At 42.2% G+C, this 23,210-nt stretch overlaps 1 protein-coding gene across 1 annotated transcript in view; it reads right to left on the bottom strand.

The window, feature by feature from the left end:
- Positions 1-4,372: 4,372 nt before the first annotated feature.
- Positions 4,373-23,210, bottom strand: part of LOC122542626 (ras-related protein Rab-8B) — a 74,010-nt gene continuing 55,172 nt past the window's right edge. Inside the window, exons 3-8 of the mRNA XM_043680605.1 lie at positions 16,852-16,912; positions 16,553-16,630; positions 13,540-13,629; positions 13,350-13,415; positions 10,440-10,490; positions 4,373-7,240 (exon numbers count right to left, since the gene is read on the bottom strand). Of these exons, the coding sequence (XP_043536540.1) occupies positions 7,145-7,240; positions 10,440-10,490; positions 13,350-13,415; positions 13,540-13,629; positions 16,553-16,630; positions 16,852-16,912 (442 nt within the window). The 3' untranslated portion in view covers positions 4,373-7,144. The remainder of the gene's footprint in view (positions 7,241-10,439; positions 10,491-13,349; positions 13,416-13,539; positions 13,630-16,552; positions 16,631-16,851; positions 16,913-23,210) is intronic.

Genomic DNA, 23,210 nt, shown 5'->3' with positions numbered 1-23,210 from the left:
CTTAAACTATGACGCCTGGTTTACGACTGCCCACCATAAGAAGCATCCTTCCTTCACCTACCCCATCCAGTCCTGTTAGAATTTTACAAGTTTCTACAAGATTCCTCTCTCCTCTACTCCCATTCTTCTAAATTCCAGCAAATGTAATCCTAGCCAATTCGACCTCTCCTCAGCGTTAGTCCTATCACCACAGGTATCGGCCTTACAGATCTTCACTGTACTCCATCTCCAAAACATCCTTCCTCAGATAAGGAGACCAAATCTGCACATAATACTCCAGGTGTGGTCTCACCAAAGTCCTGTATAATTGTAGTATGACACCCCTGCTCTTGTACTCAAATTCTCTTGCTGTGAAGGCCAACCCATCGTTCCCCTTCTTCACCTACAAGCCTACCTTCAGCAACTGGTTTGAGAGGACACCCACATTTTGTTGCACATTCCCTCTCTCAATTCAGACAATCCAAGGTGGATAACTTTACATTTATCCACATTATCCTGCATTTGCCATTTGTTTGTCCACTTACTCAACATTTCTAAACTACACTGAAACATCTCTACATCCTCCTCACAGCTCACCCTCCCACCTGTTATCAGCTATAAACAGAGATATTATTTCACTTCCTTATCCAAATCATTCATATTTATTTATAGTGTGATTGGTGGTCCTGCCACTAACCCCCTCGTCACTGGCTGCCACTCAGAAGACCCATTTATTCTACTTGGTTTCCCGTCTGCAAACCTGATTTCTATCCACCTCAACCTTCACCTAATCTTTGTATGTGGGACGGTGATGTAGTCTGAAAATCCAAATGAACCATATCCACTAGTTCTCCTACATCAACTCTACTAGTTGCATCCTCAAAGAGTTCTAGTAGATTTGTCAAGCATAATTTCCGCTTCATAAGTCCGTACTGACTGTGTCCAATCCTGCTATGATGCCTAACCACATGGATACTGTCTCCATCATTCCCCCGGCTCTAATCTCGCTCACAAATCCGTTGGCTGGTACCTTTTGCAAAACCATCCACTGTTTCTTTCACCTCTTTAAAGTCTTTAAGATGCACAATCTATTTGTAACAAATTTACACAGGCTTTCCTTAACTTTTTTTTTAAGTGACTACTGACTGTGTCTAATTATTGTTGCTAGAAGCCTCCTAAAAGTTAAGCTGATTAGCCTATGGTCTCTGCGCTTACCCTTTTGAATAAAGGGTATAAACATGGGTTGGCACAGTGGCTAGCACTGCTGCCTCACAGAACGAGGGACCCACGTTCGATTCCAGCCTCAGGCGACTGTGTGGAGTTTGCACATTCTCCCCGTGTCTGCGTGGGTTTTCTCCAGATGTGCTGGTTACCTCCCACAGTTCACAAATATACAGGTTTGGTGGATTGGCCTGGGTGGGATGCTCCGAGGGTCAGTGTGGATCTCTTGGGCCTAAAGGCCTACTTCCACACTCTAGGGATTCTGTGATCTGCAATTCTCCAGACCTCCGGCACCACCCCTCTGCCCACCCAACCCAATGTAAGGAAGACTGGAAAACTCTGGCCAGTGCTTCTGCCTTTGTCCTTGGATGAACCTCGAAAAGACCCAATGACTTACTAACCTTGGGTACAGCCTATTCAATACCACAAGAGAAAATGCTGGAAAATCTCAGCAGGTCTGACAAAGCTCGCTTTGACAAAGGGTCAGTTAGACTCGAAACGTCAGCTCTTTTCTCTCCTTACAGATGCTGCCAGACCTGCTGAGAGTTTCCATTTTCTCTTTTGGTTTGAGATTCCAGCATCCGCAGTAATTCGCTTCTATCCAATACCATCCTCTATATAAACTTTACACCTTTCAAGTGGCTAAATTTTCTTCTCTATTCATCACAAACCATGCCCCAGCATCTTCCTTGGTGAAGACGGATGCAAATTATTCACTTAAATCTGCTTTTAGATCCTGTATCAGCGTTAGTGCCGGCACACCTTAGATAACGAAGGGACAGTAGTTAAAGGGGCAAGGATTTGAACCAAAATGTGCTGACAGGAGAGTTCAGGCTGTTAAGGGTGACTGAGGAATGGACCAAGGGATCGGTGAGGGTCTCCACTGAGAATGTTTAAAGCAGAGGGGATAGGGGGAGATACATTTTGAAGGCATCATGCTTGGAGTAGACAAAATGGTAGAAAATGTTCCATCGAATATAAAGGCTGATGGGATGCAGGTGGAGGACAAGGGAAACACCACTGTGGTTTCGGAGGGAGGGTTCTGGGAGCACAGCCTGAATTCCAAGTTTTTGATCTCCCACCAAGTTTTTGATCATGACCTCCACCATCAGACTGTTGTGACCTAACCTTCTCTAGGTGATTTTCACTCCATGGCTTTTCATATTCAAAACTTATGCCTCCTTCCTATGATCCAAAGCAGGACTGTTCTGGTAGATCTCACATTTCAGTTTGTTCCTGCCCCACTGCACTAATGTCTTCTTGCTTAGAGTTTGATTTCTTCTTGTCCAACTCTCTCTACCGACATCCATGCACTTCTGCTGCCCTCTGTTACTTCAAAGGTTACTAATCTTCTGGTCTTCTCTTTGCCATGGACATCTGAGTGTCGCATGGATCACACTGCAAACCTGAAGGCATGAGCGTTCTCTGCTTCTTCCTTGAAGAAACAAACAATTGCCATCCACCACTGACCTCTTCCACCTGGCTGAATTTCTTGCCTCAATTCTCCTCTAACATACTGCACTTCCTCCTAGAAGGTGCTGCTCAGAGTACTGGCGTGAGTGCTCAATACGCCTGTCCTTTTGGAGCATGTCAACTATTTCTTGTTCCAATCTGACTTGTGCCCCCCTCAACTCTTTTTCCAATACATTGAGGATTTGACGATGCTGTGGCGGGCCGTTCCCTCAAATTGAAAAACAGCAGAGGGCAGTGTGCTGGTTCAGTGGGTAGCAGTGCTGTCTCACAGCACCAGTTCAATTCCATCCCCAGGCTTCTGTGTGGAGTTTGCATATTCTCCCCGTGTCTGTGTGGGTTTCCTCCGGGTGCTCCGGTTTCCTCCCATAGACCAAAGATGTGCAGGTTAGGGTGGATTGGGAAATACAGGGTAACAGGGATAGGGTAGTGGGCTGCTCTTCAGGGGTTCAGTGTGGACTTCATGGGCTGAATGGCCTGCTTCCACTCTATGATTCTACGATCAATTTTGTGAAACTGAGAAGGGTGAATGTTGGAAGCAGAGAACATTGTCAACTCTTCCTCCTTTGATGTCTCCATTCCCACTGATACGCTATCCAAATAGCATTCATTACAGGCCAACTGACTCACACAACTATCTTGACTGTACTTCCTCACATCCTGGTAAAGATCCCATTCCACTCTCCCAGTTCCTTTCTCACAGTGACAGTTGGGCTAAGGGTGAAACTTTCACTTTCTTTAGCCTCAATAGAAGAGTCCATCACTTGATGCAGTTGCTGTGATTCTGAAGTCATAAGTAGGCAATACCAGGCAAGAGCAACACACTTCCATCCCAAAGAAAGGCATTAGTGAACCAGAGGGACTGTTATAACAATGGACGACAATCTCATGGTCACCATTATGGAGACTAGCTTTACATTTCAGAATTTTTTTCGTTCTACATCAATAAGTGTTCTTACACACAGCCAAATGCTGTTTTATTCACCATTACCAAATCTTCCGTGGCATTTCTTCCCCCCACTATTAACTACCACCAGTAAAAAGCCCATGTTTTCCAATTGACTAATTTATATGCAAAGATCGATCAAAGTGGAGCTGGAAGGAGAGATAAAGCACTCTTATCCCCTGCAGAACCCACCTCTCTTTAAAGGCATCGAGAGTATTGATGGGCATGGTGTGCTCCATCGCCAAAGACACCTGGGGACAAGCGAAGCCACGGATATATTCCAGACTTTATCAACTTATTTAAACCCCGCCCGCTGTTCTGCTGGAATTTGAACTGGCATCTCTGACATATCACACTCGCCTTAAAAGGGACTCCAGCAGAATGTGATAACTCTAACAAAGTACACCGATGTGCAGTACTTCAACCAACAACAAAGCAGATGACACACAGCCAGACCGCAGTTGCTAGTACGTGGAACACAGATGCTGTGGACATCTTCCTTCCTGTATCAAACATCTGTTCAGGTGCTTTTCCATTTTTTGACATCTTCTTGTAGTTTTCATCCAACTTTCTCCTGAAAGTCACGGACAATCAATCATTTTTGACCCACAACAAGTGAATCAATGCGGGTAATGATTTGCAGTATAAGTGAATTTAAGAGATCAGGCAATGCGAACCATGGGAATTTACTGAAGCCATTGTCCCTGAATGCAACATTCGAAACATAACATTACTGTCAACTGAAGACCACGGTGCTCGTTTTGCCATTTAATCTTTATTTCAGACTCATTATAAAAAAGTCCACACAGAATAATAAAACCCATCAAGTTTACTTAACAGAACATCAGTACACGTGAATTAATCCAATTCAAATGTTAAAACACTTGTCATAGGAACCCATCCCATTCATTTAGATGCAAGATCTTTCAATACTGGCAGGGACTTGCAAATATGCTTCCAGATGCTTATAGTTTTAAAAAAAAAAAATTTCTAAAGCGGCTTCTTTTTATAATGGGGCAAAAGAAAGAGGGAGTGCATGGAATTTAGCTTATGTAAAACAATGGACTAAAATAACAATGGTCCCTGTTAAGTGTCTTCAACAATCTATTGGTAAGGCCGTAGAAAAATGCTATTGTTATTTCTGTCTAGAAGTGAAGTGGACAGGTTTTATGCAACATGATACCATCATGGACACAAACTTATGTGCTGAGTTACCATAAACTCACTTATGCCACACTGCATTCCACAGGACCTAGATTAAAAATAAACACTGAAGTAATTTATTAAGAATTAATAATAAAGTGCAGCCCTGGAAACAGTAATACTGCTGCATGTATGCATTTTCATCTATAGTTGAGTCTCTTGTAAACCATACACAATGATCATTTCATGAAATAAAGTTATTCAGTAAAATCCACAGGAAATTGTCTTTCTTCACAATAATTAGTATCTGTACTGCAAGCCAACCCCCAGTTTTGCAGTCTTACTGTTACAGTGTTGTGAATTAAGTTCACAATAAGAAAGCATTTATTACCAATGCAAAACGTTTCTTTTAGAAACCTCACTCTTGCCATGCGGAAAGTGAACTTCCTACGGCCTTCCGCGATGTATTTACAATCTAGCATAGCTACATTTAAGAAAATAGCAAACATTTTATACATCAGAGCATACACTCCAGCGTACTGCTGGGTTAAGAAGCACATCTGATTTAGTCATCACAGGCTGGAGAAAGTTGTACTCAGAGTTGGGCATATACAAGTGTACACATTCTTAAAGCAAGGCAATTGCAAGTAAATAGTCACGGACAAGTCAAATGAAGTTACAACTTCGAAGACACCTGAGATGCAACTGAAAGTTGACATGTGTTCTTGTCTGTAGCCAGTTTATGTAAAACAATTAAATTAAGGAATTAGTTCAATGTTGTTAAACACACTTTGAAACTGTAGATGATCCAAAGCATGCTACTGAAGTTTGTCAGATGTAAAAAGCATGTCACAGACACTCTGCTACCACACAATGCGTAAAAGCTACGGTTTGAAAGGAAGAGTGATCACTCTAATGCTTCAGCAGTTAGTGCACACAGATCTTGGCGCTGAGAGAGAAAGTCACTTTTTTCTGAGCGTATAGTTTGTTCACATCAGAAGGGAGCCAGAGGCAGTCCGTGTCCAGTAGCAGGAGGCAGTTAATAGTAAAAGTGCAAAAAACAGAGGGGCTGTCAATGAAGTATGTATGGGCATCAGTGGGTAGGTTGGGCTTTGAAAGTGCTGCAGAGGGATATGGAGAGGCAGAGACGGTGCCGTCATTTGATTGTAGTTCCAAAGAGGGAGTGGGGCAGACAGGAATCAAAGCACAGTCTGGCAGAGCCAGTGAAAATTTACATTCAGTCAATACTTGAAACCAATCACACATTTCATTCAAATTTACTTTCGTGTAGTTTGAAGGGATATTCCCTTGTGAGTTACGCCAGTTTTTCCATTGCTCTGCCTCTGAACTCACTGCTACAATATCAACATTCTGTGTTCTATGACTGTCGTGGCCATGCAGATGTGAGAGCCCTGAACAACCAACCAGGCTAGGTAACCACAAGGAGCAGCACACCAAATCCTAACCTGCTTCGCACCACCTTATCACACATATACTTCAGCCAAGGTGGAGGGGTGCTCACAGGGAGAGGCAGATGGCAGAGAGAATACAGACCATAAAACTGGTGGTGGGTTGACTAACATCCCCCACATGGGCTGAAAGGCATGGGTCCCACTGTAGCATTTCTGCTTATTGGCTGGGAGCTGTTCATTCATTCTCGGATGGATGGCACAACCAATCATAAAAGGGGAAGTTTCACTGAAAAAAATTCAACTCACCAGGTTTTACTTCAGGGCACTCGAGAAACAAATACTAACTATAGAGGTTCCACCAGCCCAGGACCACATGTGCTGCCACATATAACAGTAATTTTCTGCTAACGTTTATGAAGTTATACCAAACTCTGCTACTCAAAATGAAAAAAAAAAGAGGCGATACAAATTTTTATTTTGGGTAATGGACGGGGCTGGAGAGGGGTAAAGTGGGAGAAGAGATCAACAATGGAAATACTTCTGGTTCGAGAAAATCAGAACAGCATATGACCAACCAGTAAAAGCTTTTTGGAACAGGATAGTTTTTTGGCGTAGATAATTTGTGGATGGTTCCAGACACTGGCAACAGCTTTTGCGATAGACAGTTCAGGTTAAAGTCTACACAGAATATTCTTATGTCTCCAATCTTGCAATTACCATTCTCATCATTGCGACGAAAAACATGAGCCAATGTGTGGGGAGGGGTGGGGAGGGAGGGAGGGAGGGAGGGAGGGGGCGGTCGAAGAGAGACACTCGAGTGTGTACCTGCACAGCCCACTCAGCAAGACCAATAGGTCATCTGCAAGACAGCGAGCTCTTGGCAGCAGAAGGTGGAATTTATTTCAGAGGTTGATCAACACTGTGCTTTCAGAGAAGCAAAAAAGGTTGCTGCAGTCTGTCAGTAATAAGTCCATCAAAGCAATGTACATCGGAAGAAGCTGCTTCTCTTTGACTGGTTCTTTGCAGTGATTTTAACTTGCCCACTGCTTCCTGGAGGACTGTTTTCATTCTGGAAATGGAGAAATGTGTAGGTAATGAGATGTTATAAATAGACAAAGTACAAACTGTTGATATGCAGAGCTACAAGACCCATCCATAAACAGTGCTCATCATTCTAAGAACAATCTCAAAAGACTCCTGCCATCATCTGGTGAAAAGCTTAGGCTCGAAATATTGACTTTCCTGCTCCTTGGATGCTGCCTGACCAGTTGTGCTTTTCCAGCACCACACTTTTTGACTCTGATCTCCAGCCTCTGCAGATCTCACCTTCTCCCATCATATTAGAGGGAAATGGGTCTGGGTGGGATACTCTCCGGAGAAGTGTGGACTTGTTGGGCTGAAGGGCCTGTTTCCACACTGTAGGGAATCTAATCTAATCTTATCACATTTTATACTTCTAAGTGCCTGCACTTTGGTCTTATAGATATGTTAATAGATATATCTCTGGAGCAGGTGGGACTTGCGACTGGGCCTTCTGGCCCAGAGGTAACGACACTACCACTGGTGCCACAACACCCTGAAACTCTTGTTATACAAGAATGTGTGAAAGTCGAATTATTTAGATTACTGATCATGCACTGCTGAGTTTCAATGCCCATTTATTCATCAGCATGACAGTAAAGCAAAACTAATCATAACTAGAGTCTCTGGGTGATAGAGATGTACAACACGGAAACAGACCCTTCAGTCCAAATCATCCGTGCCGACCAGATATCCCAACCCAATTTAGTCCCACCTGCCAGCACCTGGCCCATATCCCTCCAAACCCTTCCTATTCATATACCCATCCAGATGCCTTTTAAATCTTGCAATTGTACCAGCGTCCACCACTTCCTCTAGCAGTCCATTCCATAGACGTACCACCCTCTGCGTGAAGAAGTTGCCCGTAGGTCTCTTTTATATCAATTCCCCCTCACCCTAAACCTACTGGGCTGAAAGGTGGCAAATGGAGTTCAATGCAGATAAATGTGAGGTGATTCACTTTGGGAAGAATAACAGGAAAGCAGAATACTGGGCCAATGGAAAGATTCTTGGTAGTGTGGATGAGCAGAGGGATCTTGGTGTCCACGTACATAGATCCCTGGAAGGTGCCACCCAGGTTGATGGTGTTGATAAGAAAGCATACGGTGTATTAGGTTTAACTGGTAAAGGGATTGAATTCCGGAGCCATGATGTCATGCTGCAACTGTACAAAACGCTAGTGCAGCCTCACTTGGAATACTGCATACAGTTCTGGTCGCCCCATTACAGGAAGGATGTGGAAGCATTGGAAAAGGTGCAGAGGAGATTTACCAGGATGTTGCCTGGTCTGGAGCAAAGGTCTTATGAGAAAAGGCTGATGGACTTTGATCTGTTCTCATTGGAGGACTAAGAAGGGATTTAATAGAGATATACAAGATGATCAGAGGATTAGATAAGGTGGACAGAGAGAGTCTTTTTGCGAGGACGATGACGTCAGCTTGTACGAGGGAGCATAGCTGCAAATTCAGGGATGATAGATTTTAAGACAGAAGTCGGGTTCGTTTCCCGGTCAGGGAAGTATTTTTGTGGGCGGCACGGTGGCACAGTGGTTAGCACTGCTGCCTCGCAGCGCCAGAGACCCGGGTTCAATTCCCGACTCAGGCGACTGACTGTGTGGAGTTTGCACGTTCTCCCCGTGTCTCTGCGTGGGTTTCCTCCGGGTGCTCCGGTTTCCTCCCACAGTCCAAAGATGTGCAGGTCAGGTGAATTGGCCATGCTAAATTGCCCCTAGTGTTAGATATAGGCGTAAATGTAGGGGTATGGGTGGGTTGCGCTTCGGCGGGTCGGTGTGGACTTGTTGGGCCGAAGGGCCTGTTTCCATACTGTAATGTAATCTAAAAAAAAAGTCAGAGGCAGATTCTTTACTCAGAGTGGTAAGGGCGTGGAATGCCCTGCCTGCCAACGTAGTTAACACAGCCACATTAGGGGCATTAAACATTCCTTGGATAAACACATGGATGATGATGGGATAGTGTAGGAGGATGAGCTTAGATGAGTTCACAGGTCAGTGCAACATCGAGGGCCGAAGGGCCTGTTCTGTACTGTAGTGTTCTATGTTCTATATGCCCTCTAGTTCTGGACTTTCCATCGCAGGGAAAAGACTTTGTCTATTCATCCTATCCATGCTCCTTGTAATTTTATAAACCTCTGTATGGTCACCCCTCAGCCTCTAACTCTCCAGGGAAAACAGCCTGGGCCTGTTCAACCTCTCTCTGTAGCTCAAATCCTCCAACCTTTTCTGAACCCTTTCAAGTTTCCAATTGGAGGGAGACCAGAATTGCACGCAATATTCCAAAAGTGGCCTAACCAATGGCCTGTATAGCCATAACACGACCTCCCAACTCCCGTACTCAATACTCTGACCAATAAAAGAAGGCATACCAAACATCATCTTCACTACCCTATCTACCTGTGACTCTACTTTCAAGGAGCTATGAACCTGCACTCCAAGGTCTTTTTGTTCAGCAACACTTCTGACGACCCCTTATCATTAAGTGCATAAGTCCTGCTAAGATTTGCTTTCCCAAAATGCAGCACCTCACATTTAGCTAAATTAAACTCCATGTGCCACTCCTCAGCCCATTGGCCCATCTGGTCTAGATCCTGTTGTAATCTGAGGGAACCTTCTTCACTGTCCACTATACTTCCAATTTTGGCGGAGCAAATTGAAGCCAATGAATAATCAGGTCTCAGTAAATTCATTCATTGCTCTCATCGAAGATATCATGACAATGGAAAATTAAGCAGCTCAACAAAAATTAACAAAAATAAAAAGAGAAAACCAAAAAAATTAGCACTTGCACAGAAAGGGTATTGCTGATGGTTTGGAAGTTCATCATGGGACACTAAGTATACACCCGAGAAGACTCAGTCACCGCCCATGTTTGTCACATTGTAGAACTGAAAATGGGACTTACAGAAACACCAGCCACTACTCACTTTCCAGCTCTGAAGGAACCCAGAGAAAAGTCTGGAGACATTCCCAAATGTGAAGACATGCAGCACATTTAGGAAAAGTGGTGGTGAGAGAGCAACCACAAAAGTGTGCTGTGAAGTGCGAGTGAAATGTCAGATCCTTAATATTTATAAGCACTCAACATGAGCACAGGCAATTCGGAGCATTTAAAACTGCATCTGGATGCCTAATTCAAAAACAGAACCCTACTGTTTTGAAAATATCCACATACCATTTTCCTGTTGAGTTTCGTCATGATATCTCGTGCAAGTGTAATAAACGCCTGCAAGGTAAAGATGAAGAAATCATTGACACATGGGTAACTGTTTTTCAATATACCTGTCATTCAGGAAATGACAAAATTGATCGTTCCAGTTTAGTCCGTGATTTCATACAAGTGTTCGAATCGATGTAGAAACACAGGAATTAGGAGGAGTGGGCCTTTCTGCTTGCTCATTTATGCGGTAATGTCTGATCTGACTGCAGCCACAGTCCTATGTTCACACCTACCCATGATAACCTGAGAGGAATGTTAAGCTCCCTCAGGCTGCTGCCAACAAGCTGGTCCTCACACCAATAACAGCAGCTTACCAGCTGAGTTTCTTCCTTCTACCAATAAGAAGTTTCAAGACTGGAAGACTGAAGTGTTTAGAACATGCTAACAATTTGCAGGCACATCTGGAACTATTGCCATTTGTAATTCATGTCTCATAGTTGAAAGAGACTATGATCTTGGAAATACTAATCATAGTTTTTCTAGAATTCCACTTTTGATGTTACCAATTGAAATAACTCAAGTCTACCTCAAGATTTGTAATTTTAGAGTAAGATTGAGAGAGTTCCATAGATGCACTTTTAATTTCAGTAGATCATTAAATCCTCTGATTGTAGTTTTTTGTTTTAAAGTTTAAACATAACTAAGAGCAGTAGTTAGAATCTACACCTCCGTTAAAATCAATGCAATTGGCTGGCTCCTGCAAAGTAGAAGTCACTTATTAGTGTCATAGAGTCCGACAGCAGAGACAGGCCCTTTGGCCCAAACTGGTCCATGCCGACCAAAACGCCATCCATATTAACTCCATTTGCCCTTCTAAACCTTTCCTATCCATGCCTTTTAAATGTTGTTAATGTACCCACCTCAACCACTCCTTTTGGCAGCTCATTCTATTTAGGTACCATTATTCTGTGGTTAAAACTGAACTGGGAGAATGTTACATCTTTAGCTTTGGCAAATACTGTGTTTAATATTGTAAGGAGTAACTGATACACTAAAGTTTACCCTATTTGTGGATATGACCACTTAATCACCTAACTCTACAGTTAGTACAACATTAAGAAACACGAAACTTGTGAACAGAATTAAATGGTTAACACATTTACTTTGTTAGGAAGAATTCTTGGAGGCGGTTTTAAGGCAGAGCAGATACAAAGCCTGGCAGTCAGATGGGCAATGAGGAGCAAACGAGGGAAATTGCAGAGGGACAGGATACTGGAACAGAATAGGTCACTGCTGGAGGTGGGAACATGGTTTCAGCTTAGGCAAGGGCACCATCCCAACTCAACTTTACTGTTGGGTTTGACATCTTTGACCACTTTGCCTCTTCTAAATCTTTTGCTCCCACTTCCACTTTTCCCAGTGCTGAACCTGTGAGATGAAATATACTTGATCAGTAGTCTACGGGAGGTTCAGGGCAGCATGGTGGCACAATGGTTAGAACTGCTGCCTCACAGCGCCAGCAACCAGAGTTCGATTCCAACCACGGACGACTGTCTGCGTGGAGTTTGCACATTATTAGATTAGATTAGATTACTAGATTACTTACAATGTGGAAACAGGCCCTTCAGCCCAACAAGTCCACACTGACCCTCCGAAGAGCAACCCACCCAGACCCATTCCCCTACACCTAACACTACGGGCAATTTAGCATGGCCAATTCACCTGACCTGCACATCTTTGGACTGTGGGAGGAAACCGGAGCACCCGGAGGAAACCCACACAGACAGTTGCCCGACGCAGGAATTGAACCCGGGTCTCTGGTGCTGAGGCAGCAGTGCTAACCACCGTGCTGCCACATTCTCCCCGTGTCTGCGTGGGTTTCCTCCGGGTGCTCCGGTTTCCTCCCACAATCCAAAGATGTGCAGGTTAGGTGGGTTGACCACGCTAAGTTGCCCATCGTGTTAGGTGCATTAGTCGGGGTAAATGTAGGAGAATGGGTCTGGGTGGGTTACTCTTCGGAGGGTCAGTGTGGACTTGTTGGGCAGAAGGGTAGGGAATCTAATCTAATTTAGTTGAAAACTGGGAAAAATAATCTGCTGAGAAGTGGGAAAAGGCAGAATTAGGTAGAGAGATCTTCAATAAATGGGACAAATCACAGAGAGCTGAGTAAATAGTTTTCTTTGTGAGAGGTGGAGTGGAGTGGGGAGGGCAGTGTTGTGGTGCTCAGAGGAGGTTAAAAGAAAGGCATAAATGCAAGATATGCAGCAGCAGAGGAGATGGGACTACATGCTATATCTAATGTGGGTCAGGAAATGACTGGAAAGAATCCAGAGCTGTGGTCTGAGGTTAAGGTGGGAGCAAGGGAATAAGACAGTTGAGGGAGGCAGCCAGCAAACTGAGATCAAGGAGAGCAGCTTCCATGTCAGCAATGATCTGGAGAAAGTTTCTGTTTATTCAGATTTTAAAGTTGAATAAGCAGTGGCAGATGGAGACATGAAGGAGATAATGAAGTTTTATTTTTCGTTCTTTGTATCACTGACAAACGTACTGCCCATCTCCAACTCGCCCTTGAGAAAAGAAGAGAGTCCGCATCCATTGGAAAAGACATAGGAAGATGTGGCAACCAAGCCTAAGGTTGATAGGTAGTGATCACAAGTGGAGAAGGGGGAGGTTAGGTGGTCAGATTTTGAGAAGATAAAACCTCTCAAACCATCCTGACTTGGAAATATATTGCTGTGCCTCCACTGCCAGTAGTCAAAATCCTGGAATTGTTCCTAACAGCACTTACAGACATAATGCTGGACTGCAGAGGTTCAAGAGGCAGCTCATTATTATCTTCTCCAGCACAATCAAGGATGGGAAACAAGTTCTGAGTGTGTAAATTTGTCAGTGAGATTAGCACGCTAACATTTTCAGACTTCTTACCTCTTCAACATTTATGCTGGATTTCGCACTGGTCTCCAGGAATTTAATCCCATAATCTATTGCTAACTGGAAAAACAATGATAAGGATTATAAACTTCAAATTGAAATAAGGGTAATTTACACTCGAGCCATAGTACTCAGCCGTTAAATTGGTTGACCAATTTCTTCCAGAAATTTCTGACAGCCTTACCTTCTCTCCTCGCTCTTTTGACACCTGTCGCTTCTCATTCATATCACACTTGTTGCCCAGGATCATCCTTTCCACATCTGAAGATGCATGCTGAGGAGGTATAAAGAGATCGCTTTTAAATCTGAAGTTAAAATTCATCTAGATCAACTTTAAAATCCTCTCATCTGTAGGAATTCCAACCAAGTATATAAAGAGGCTACATTTGGTAATTCACATCACAACTTTCTATTTCAGAATACACATGCAGTTTCAAAACAGCAGAGTTCACATCCCGTCTCAGTTGATATCTGCTGCGTTTCTTGTACAAAACCCAAAGCAAATGAGAAAATGGCTTGAACTATCAGAACTATGTTTCATCGATGTACAGACTGTTCTAACACCAAGGCGGTGACAAAAAAATCATTCTTGCTTTCTCCAGTGAATAATGCAGTGTTTTTAATTTTTTTTTATCTAAAAGGTTTAATGGCATTATTTTCTCAATATCACTAAGTTCGAGTATTAAATAAAAAAAGTTAACCTTAAACTGGACAATTGCTTAGTAGCAAACTTAACCAGGAATCACTGTCCATACTGCAGCACATGCCATCACAAACTCAAAAACTGGTTACCGAAACTATAAACCTCCATCAATGTGTAACATTAAAGGACGTTCATTTATGAAATTTGTGGCTTGATTAGGTAGCAGAAATGTTAACTATGAGGGATACATTTCCTATTAAACTTTGAATTTTACAGGTTAGAGAAGAAACCAAAACATAGCAAGCCAGTCAGGAGTATTCCAATGCTAGCTAAAAATTCAATTTATTCACTTTAGCATTTTGAATATTGTGCTTGCTTACTCTGGCAAAGAAATGACTTTTCAGCAATCTATCACAAGCTCTTCAATACTCCATTACCTGGGGATCTGTTTCAGTGTTTATTTCTGAACTTCCCTTCAATTCTTTGTTTACTACACTGGCCAGAATTGCATACTGTATTCCAACTGTGGCCATTCTGTAGCTTGCAGAAACCTGCACCTTGGCAGAAGTCCTAAGATCTAGTCTGTATCATCACAGTATGGAATACAATTTCTGCTAGCTTCAGTGAGATACTCAACAATGCCCTTGGATTCCTTCCCTCTAGCCACTGGATCTTTAGTTCACACTCCTACCAAATTCAGATCAAAAATGTTGGGAAAACAGGAATGCATGATGCTTTATGTAAATAGGATCTAAATTTGTAAGCTGAAGAAAATGAACTGAAGTGATTGAGAAACAGGTTCAAAAGATTCAATAAAAACCGAAAGAACTGCGGATGCTGTAAATCAGAAAAAAAAACAAAAGTTGCTGGAAAAACTCAGCAGGTCTCACAGCACCTGTGGAGAGAAATCAAAGTTAGTGTTTTGGGTGCGGTTATCCTTCCTCAGGAAAGGGTCTTGGGAAGGGTCACCAGACCAGAAACATCAACTTTGATTTCTCTTCTTTGATGCTGCCAGACCTATTGAGCATTTCCAACTTCAAAATACTCAGTGGTGTACTATTCCTTTTTCTTCCCCCCTTATGAGTACAGAAGGCTGAGCAATGCAAGGCCATCAATATACCTAAAATGGTTCACGGTTGCAAATAAGCAATCAATACACAAAAGTAGTAGGAGAAGGCAACTTGGGCAGCAGCATTTGAACCACCCCTTCTCCAACAAGTGGATTTTAATATGTGATGCATCCATTTAAATTAAAATATCATTTAAAAATAGCTCACTGTCCTAAAATTTGAGGATATGTAAAGAAAGACAATAAGATGAAAATGCTAAACGAACTATTCCTACAAGAGAAATGTTAGTTCAAAACGTGAGGTCAAGAAAAATGATGATTACCAGATCACAATTTGTTTATACAGAAATGCATTTTTGTGCTCAAACTAAGGTTCAAAGTGAATCAAAGCAGTTCTCACCAGCATCCAATTTAAGCCTCTAGTATTCTAACCAGGGACACAATTGAATAAATCAAATTCTATGGTTATAGAATCATTGAATCCCCACAGTGTGGAAGCAAGCCAGTCAGCTCAAAGTCCACACTGTCCCTCCATCCACCTCACCCAGACCCACCAACCTACCCTATCCCTGTCAATTCTGCAGATCCCATGGCTAATCCACTTAACCTGCACATCCCTGGACACTATGGACAGTTTAGCACAGCCAATCCACCTAACCTGTACATCTTTAGGTTGTGGGAGGAAACTGAGCACCCAGAGGAAACTCAGAGGCCCAGGGAGAATGTGCAAACTCCAATCTGACAGTCACCCGAGGTAGGAATTGAACCGAAGTTCCTGGCGCTGAGGCAGCAGTGCTAACCACTGCAATGGAACATTACAGATTTGTGTCTGAAAGTTCCTGTACATACTCTGAATTGGCTTGTGCCACAAAGCAGGCACAAACATGTAGCTTACCGACCTAGTAAAACGACCTTTGACCTAGCATCAATAAAATTGACAGAAACTCAAGTTTAACCACATGGTGGCTTTAGAGTATCTTGACCAGTATGTATTACATGGATTAATGGGGTTTTTAAACCAGTGTTTTGGAGGCAATATTGCGCAACTTAATTTATTTCCCCTTAAAACCTATGACCAAAGATTAAATAAAGCCCCTGCCACTCTGCACTTTAGCACTACAAACTCAAAAGGAAATTTTTACATGTGCCCCTATAATGCAAGAAAGTGAAAACTTTGCTTGTCCATTTTAGGCCATTGAATCTCAAACTGAAACAATGTGTTTACATGAAAGATCTGATATTGTGCACCTTGCATGACGTTCAATTAATGCCTAGGAATTAATACCTAATAGTCCTCATGATGCTCATCAGTCCATTTCCCTCAAATGAATGTTGCCCAATTCATCAACAGTACCCATTAAAAATGAATCAACGGCTGCAAATTATAACATGTTATCACAGTATTAATTGACCTGTGGAAACCAACAGTGTGCATGAGCTGGTTGATGCAGACAAATCTTAATGTCTTCAACAAGGCAACCTCACCTCTTCAATGTTCCTTATCCAGTTCTTTATGTTGTCAAATGACTTTTCATTTGTGATGTCATACACCAACATTATTCCCTGGAAACACATGATAAACCAAATGGCTCAGATTATACGGGGTACATTTCCACCTTGTTTCTTCCATCTAAATCAAAGTATGGTATTCCAACAGTGTTTTCAATAGAGTAAGATGTTACAAAACTAAGTACAACACTGAGGCACATGAGGATCAATTCAAACAGGTGACGAAAAGCTTTAACTCAGAGTCGGCCTTATAGGATCAGGGTATATATGCTTACCATAGCTCCTCTGTAATATGCTGTTGTGATTGTACGGAATCTTTCTTGACCTGCTGTGTCCCTTAAAAGAGAAAGTAGATAAAATAAGAGTAGAGTTATTAACAATTATAGAAACAATGGAACTTCAATTTCTTATGATTCCAACAGGTGGTTTATTATGCAGTTACTATTAGGAATGCAGCGAGGAAGTCAGGATTCTCAGTTAAAGCAACTGAAGCCAATCTGGGAGCTCTCTTACCTGTTTCGGACTCTGGGACCCCACTTTGCATTTAGTTGGAGTTACAGTGTCACAGTAGCATGTTTGAAGAAGCAGCTGCCTGAAGCACTGATTTCAGCTTGCGTCTGCCAGCAGCATTATTACAGATAACTGCACACCCAGCTCTGAACTCTGGCAGCCAGTGAGGTGGGAAGGGGCTTGGGTAATGTCAGGGGAACATTTGCAGGTGATTTTGGGTCAATGGTGGGTCTAGAGGCTGGAGCTGGGCGAGGCATTAATGAATTGGTTCATTTAGTTGACAGCAGCAGGGTAGGGAGTGCCACAGCAAAATTCGCTGTGCAACTGAGAGCCCAATGGTCAATAAAGCATCCCCCCAGGCATTCCTCATCCGCCACTGAATCTTTTTCAAACAAGAGAGATGGTCAAGGCTCTAATGTAACTGTTAGGTTGTTCGGATTCTTTACTTTTCAGTCCAATTTTTCACATTGGCACCATACATGTCTCATATGCCATCGCTAATAATTTCATTTGATTGTCTCAAACTGGTCCTACAACCACTAACTAGAAATTCCAATAATAATGAAGTGTTGATTACAGCTGAAGATAGATACAACCCAGTTTAGTCATTCAGAACGCTGGAAACGTTTGCTCAATTAGTGAGCTGATTACTACTGATATGCCCACTTTGTACAACATTCCAGTGTCAATATTTATAAGCATTGTGTGAACATACAGGTTGATCAAAACTCCAATTATGGGACTGATTGCGTTAATGGACTACACCAGAGGCCAGAACTAATGATCATGAATCAAGAGTTCCAAGGCCGCCATGATACCAAGGCAATTTAAATAACACTGGAATAAACCGCAGTCTCACTTATGATGACTACAAAATTATCAGGATCAGCATAAAAGTATATAAGGATGCCCAATTATCTTTTAGGAAAAGTAATGAGTTGGACCGAAGGGTCTGTTTCCATGCTGTACATCTCTATGACTCGGTAATCTGCCATTTTACCTAATCTGTCCTATACAGGATGCCAAATCTACAGAAATGTGATCGACTCTTAACAGCTCATTCAACTGGTTGAGCAACCCACTCAGTTGTATCAAGTTAGAACAGAAATGAGTCTAAAAATAAAACAGTATTAAACACCTGGCATTGGTCAAGGCACCAGATGCAACAAATTTGTACACTACTCAGTCAACCCTGCTAACATCTGGAAAACACAAGTCAAGCAACAAGATAGTGTCACACTCTCAGAATGATAGAGACCCTTCGGTCCAACTCATCCATGCTGACCAGATATCCTAAATTAATCTAGTCCCATTTGCCAGCATGTGGTCCATATCCCTCTAAACCCTTCCTATTCATATACCAATCCAGATGCCTTTTAAATGTTGTATTTGTACCAGCCTCCATCACGTCCTCTGGCAGCTCTTTCTCGACACACACCACCCTCTTGAGTGAAAAAGTTGGCTCTCAGGTCCTTTTTAAATCTTTGCCCTCTCACCTTAAACCTACACCCTCTAGTTTTGGACTCCCCCACCCCAGGGAAAAGACCCTGTCCATTTACCCCATTCATGTCTGTCCTGATTTTATAAACCTCTCTAAGGTCACCCTCAGCCTAAGCTCACGTCCTCTTCACAACTCACTTTCCTAGCTATCTTTGCCATCAGCAAATTTAGCTGCCATTGAAATCATTTATATAAACTGCAAAGATTTGAGGCCCCCCACCAGCTCCAGTTTTATATCAATCATGCCCACCTAAAAAAGGCCATTTATTCCTACTCTCTGCTTCCTGTTAGCCAATCTTCTATCTGTGCCAGTATATTACGTCTTACAGCCTAAGCTTCTATTTTCCGTAATAACCTTTGATATGGCACCTTACTAAATGCCTGAGAAACCAAACACAATACATACACTGGTTACCTTTACCTATAGCACAAGTTACTTCTTCAATAACTCCAATAAATTAGTTAACTATGATTTCTCTATGAAAAAACCATGCTGCCTCTGCCTGATTACCTTAAAATAGTTAACATCTGTTATTATCAAGGATAATGGTGCTAACAGAGCACACTGAAACAAGAGGAAATTCAGTCACTGAAAGAGTTTAAAATTGAGACTTTGGTGATTTTTGGAAAGGCTGCCTGCACTTAAAGCTGACAAAGCACTGGGACAGATGAGTTTTTGCTTTAATATGTTCACTTGTGGGACGTGAATGTCACTGGCTGGGCTAGCATTTATTGACCATCTATCATTGCCTTTGAGAAGATGCTGAGCAGCCCTCCTGAATCACTGCAATTTGTGCTGGAGGTATACTCATGATGCTGTTAAGGAGGGAATTCTATGAGCTCGTCACTGTTCCTTTGGTGTCACTGGGACATGTTTCCAAGTCAGGATGGTGAGTGCATCCAAAGTTACTAAGGGAAGTGAGAATGGAAAAAGCAGAAGCGCGACAATCATTTTTCAGTCTTCCTCAACCTCACAGATTGCCCCAGAGGACTGGAGAACTGTAAGCATTATCCCCTTGTTCAAAAAATGGTGCAAGGATAAATGAAACAACTACCGATCAATCAGTTTAACTTTAGTAATTGGTACATTTCCAGAAACAATAATTCAAAACAAAAGTATTCATTCATTTGGGCAAATTGAGGTTAAGGAGAGCCAGGATGAAAGGAAAATTATGTTTAACACACTATTAAGCTCGTCTGAAGAGAGATATAGAAGGTTGATCAGGGCAGTGCTGCTGATATGGGATACATAGATTTCCAGAAGACACTTTACAAAGAGCTGCATAAAAGATTTTGTGCAAAATTATAGCTCATTGAATAAAATGGACAGTTGCAACATGGATACAAAATTAGCTGACTAATAGCAATAGGGAGTAATAGTTGATCGATGTTTTCCATGCTACAGGATGCTTTGTAGTGGGTTTGTAGTTCCTCAGGGGTCAGTGTTGGGACTCTTGCATTTCCCAGTTTATGTTAGTGATCTAGACCTTGGTATATAAGGCATCATTTCAGATGTGAAAAGTGTGGTGCTGGAAAAACACAGCAGGTCAGGCAGCATCCGAGGAGCAGGAGAATCGACGTTTGTGGCATAAGCCCTTCTTCAGGAATGCCATTCCTGAAGAAGGGCTTATGCCACAAATGTCAATTCTCCTGCTCCTCGGATGCTGCCTGGCTTGCTGTGTTTTTCCAGCACCACACTTTTCAACTCTAGTCTCCAGCATCTGCAGTCCTCACTTTCTCCTATCATTTCAGATGTTACAGGTGATACTGATTTCCTTGAAGAAGAGATGACTGAGAGGAGACCTGATAGCATTAAGTGAGATGCTTGGTTGGAGAGGTGACACAAACACAAGTCATATGCCTCCTTTTGCACTGTAACAACTTGTAACAACAGCCATCACCAATGGTGGCTTATTATCACCACTACTGACCCATCCATGAATAATATAATTAGAAAGTTGGACAGTCATACGTTGTACAAAACCCAACATAATAGAAAATTCTATTCCATTTTATCCTAATTGATTTACTCATCATGGAAATAACATTCCCTTCTCCTTTGTCAGTCTTTCATCAAGGATTACTTGTTCCTTCTCCTGTCCAGACACAAAAGCATTTCAGCTGGGTTTGTGTAATTATCACCTCAACGCTGGGCAGGTTGACAGGAAAAAGATACCACTCTCAGACTGCCTCAGTCATCACCAGATTTGAAGGATCTTGCAAAGACAGTGCTGCAGGCACTTCTGCAGTGTTTTGAAGAGCTTGCAGATAATCAGTAAATAGGAGTGCAGGGTCATTGTGACCCAGCAACCCAAGACCTTACTCTCTGGTTCAAGTACCACAATGTTAAATAGAATAGATTTAAAACAAATCAGCTCAAATCTAGCCCTGCTAAAAACTAGACATCCATGAGGCATTTTAAGCCATCGACAAATTGCACTGCACCACAATCTGTAACCTCATGACTGGCATATTTCTCAATCTACCACTGACAACAAGCCAAGGAACTAACCTTGGCATGCAGGAAAACATACCTACAAGACATAGCTAAAATTGAGATGTCAACCTGAAGCTACTACACAAGATTACATACGTGATGGACAGTGGAAGTAACATATTACATAAAGTTATTCCTCCTGCAACCAGATCAGATAAAACTTTGCATCACTGTGACATTCAGTCATGAATGGGCATAGACAATGAAACTAAACTACTAACAGGAGGAAAAGGCTTCATATCATCATGATCCTCACTGATGGTGAAGTTCAGCAGGAGTGTATTTAAAGACAATACTGAATCATTCACAATCATCCTCAGTAAGATGCGTCGAGTGGATAACTCATTTCTGGAGAAAATCTTCATTCACCTCAGGGTTAATTCACTCGATGTGACATCCAAAACAACTCAATGCACTTGATAAGCAAAAAGCCTGACAACATACCACCTGTTATGTGGAACAATTCTGCTCAAGAATGAGCTGGACTCTCAGCCATGCTGAGATCTTGCTGCATTGAAAATGGTTGCTCTAACAAATAATCTCAAACAGTTAAAGTCACTTTTTGTTCCTCTGAGATGTGATGAGGACATATAAAAGCCAGTGCGGTCAACTATGAGATGCTAGCAGAGAAGGCAGAAATTATCCTTGGCTTATATTAACAAGTTTTGCGAAAAACCGGATTACTGGATTAGAAATTGATTACCAATCCTGGCAGCTTTCTATGATCAGGTAGTTCAGCACAATCTAAAAACCACCCAAGTTCTTTTGGTCATTAACTATTAACTGCTTCAAGATGGAGGGATTTTTCAGATTTGCTTTATAAAGGCATGTAAGCCTCTCACATAAGCCCACAAAAAAAGGTTGAGGGAGTTGAATCAAAGCCATCTGCACCATAATAAACCATGATAAAGTTATGAACAACTGTCACCAACAAAGCAGAACTGCCAAGTGTTAAAGCGAAAATTAAACAGATATATATATAATAATGACGCACAGAGACTATCCATGTCAGGAAACAGGGCAAGGGCAATTGTGCTGAATGTAGACAGCCTGTTAGACTGTGACAACACCTGTATTAAATGAACTCTAACCCTGAAAAATTCCTAAAAACTGAATTTTATATTTTTACTGTCGCTAGATCAAGCGTAGTGTTAAGCAAAGACAAATGTGTCGTGCTCAAATATGACAAGAAAATTTTACTGGTGTTATAAGTTGGTTGCTAAACTGTTTATAATGTTGCATTAAGACAGTAATAATTTTTATGTTTTAGGAGGTGGTGTTACAAATGCAAGGTTTCATATGATGACTGCATTTTGGAGCGTTTCCTGAATCAAAGGTACAATGGAAGAATGAAGAATTATATGATCTACAAAGAGTATGACCAACTATAAGCCTGTGCAGATTGGTTACCATGGGTGCTGGGAGGCTATGGGAATGCACATGCTACAGTTCACATCTGAAAACAGTGGTCACAGTAGCTGAATGGACTGAAAAGAATTTTTGACCTTGAGCCAGAGGGACAAAGAGAGATCACACAAAGATAAAAGGTCACTGCTGGTCTGTTCAGCAGACTGGGAAAGGCTGGAAGGCCTGAGTGAGCCATCAAGGACTGAACAAGGAACATTCCACACGTTACACTAAGCGAGGTATAGCTGGAAGCCATCTGAGTACCCACAGAATCAGTTTTGATTTGGGGAGGGAGGGAGAGAATGGAGTTAAATGTAAAGTTGCTCAAGGGAACCAGATCTGGCCAGCAGAGGTTGGTGGTGATGGATGCTGCCTGACCTGCTGCGCTTTTCCAGCAACACATTTCCATCTCTGGTGGTGATGGATGCCAACCAATTGGGTCCCCATTCAATGAACCTTTTCCAATTCATTGTGACTCCTGCTGCCAACTGTCAACAAGTCTGGTACAGGTGTGCATGTGCATTCTGACCCACAGTGAAGCTGCATGTACAGCTGCTCCTGACACCTTTCTGATTGGCAGCAGGAGTTTTGATCTATCAAAGGCTATATCTTGTCACACTGTATTGGAACATGCAATGTAAGCATTTCCCATGGGAATTCAAACAAGAACATTCAATATTTATGTACAATTCTGTCAAGTGGAATTATAACGCTGTAGCA

This window comes from Chiloscyllium plagiosum, chromosome 40 (genome assembly GCF_004010195.1).
Source record: "Chiloscyllium plagiosum isolate BGI_BamShark_2017 chromosome 40, ASM401019v2, whole genome shotgun sequence".
Lineage (NCBI taxonomy): Eukaryota > Metazoa > Chordata > Chondrichthyes > Orectolobiformes > Hemiscylliidae > Chiloscyllium > Chiloscyllium plagiosum.
This window is presented reverse-complemented; position numbering and strand designations above follow the sequence as displayed.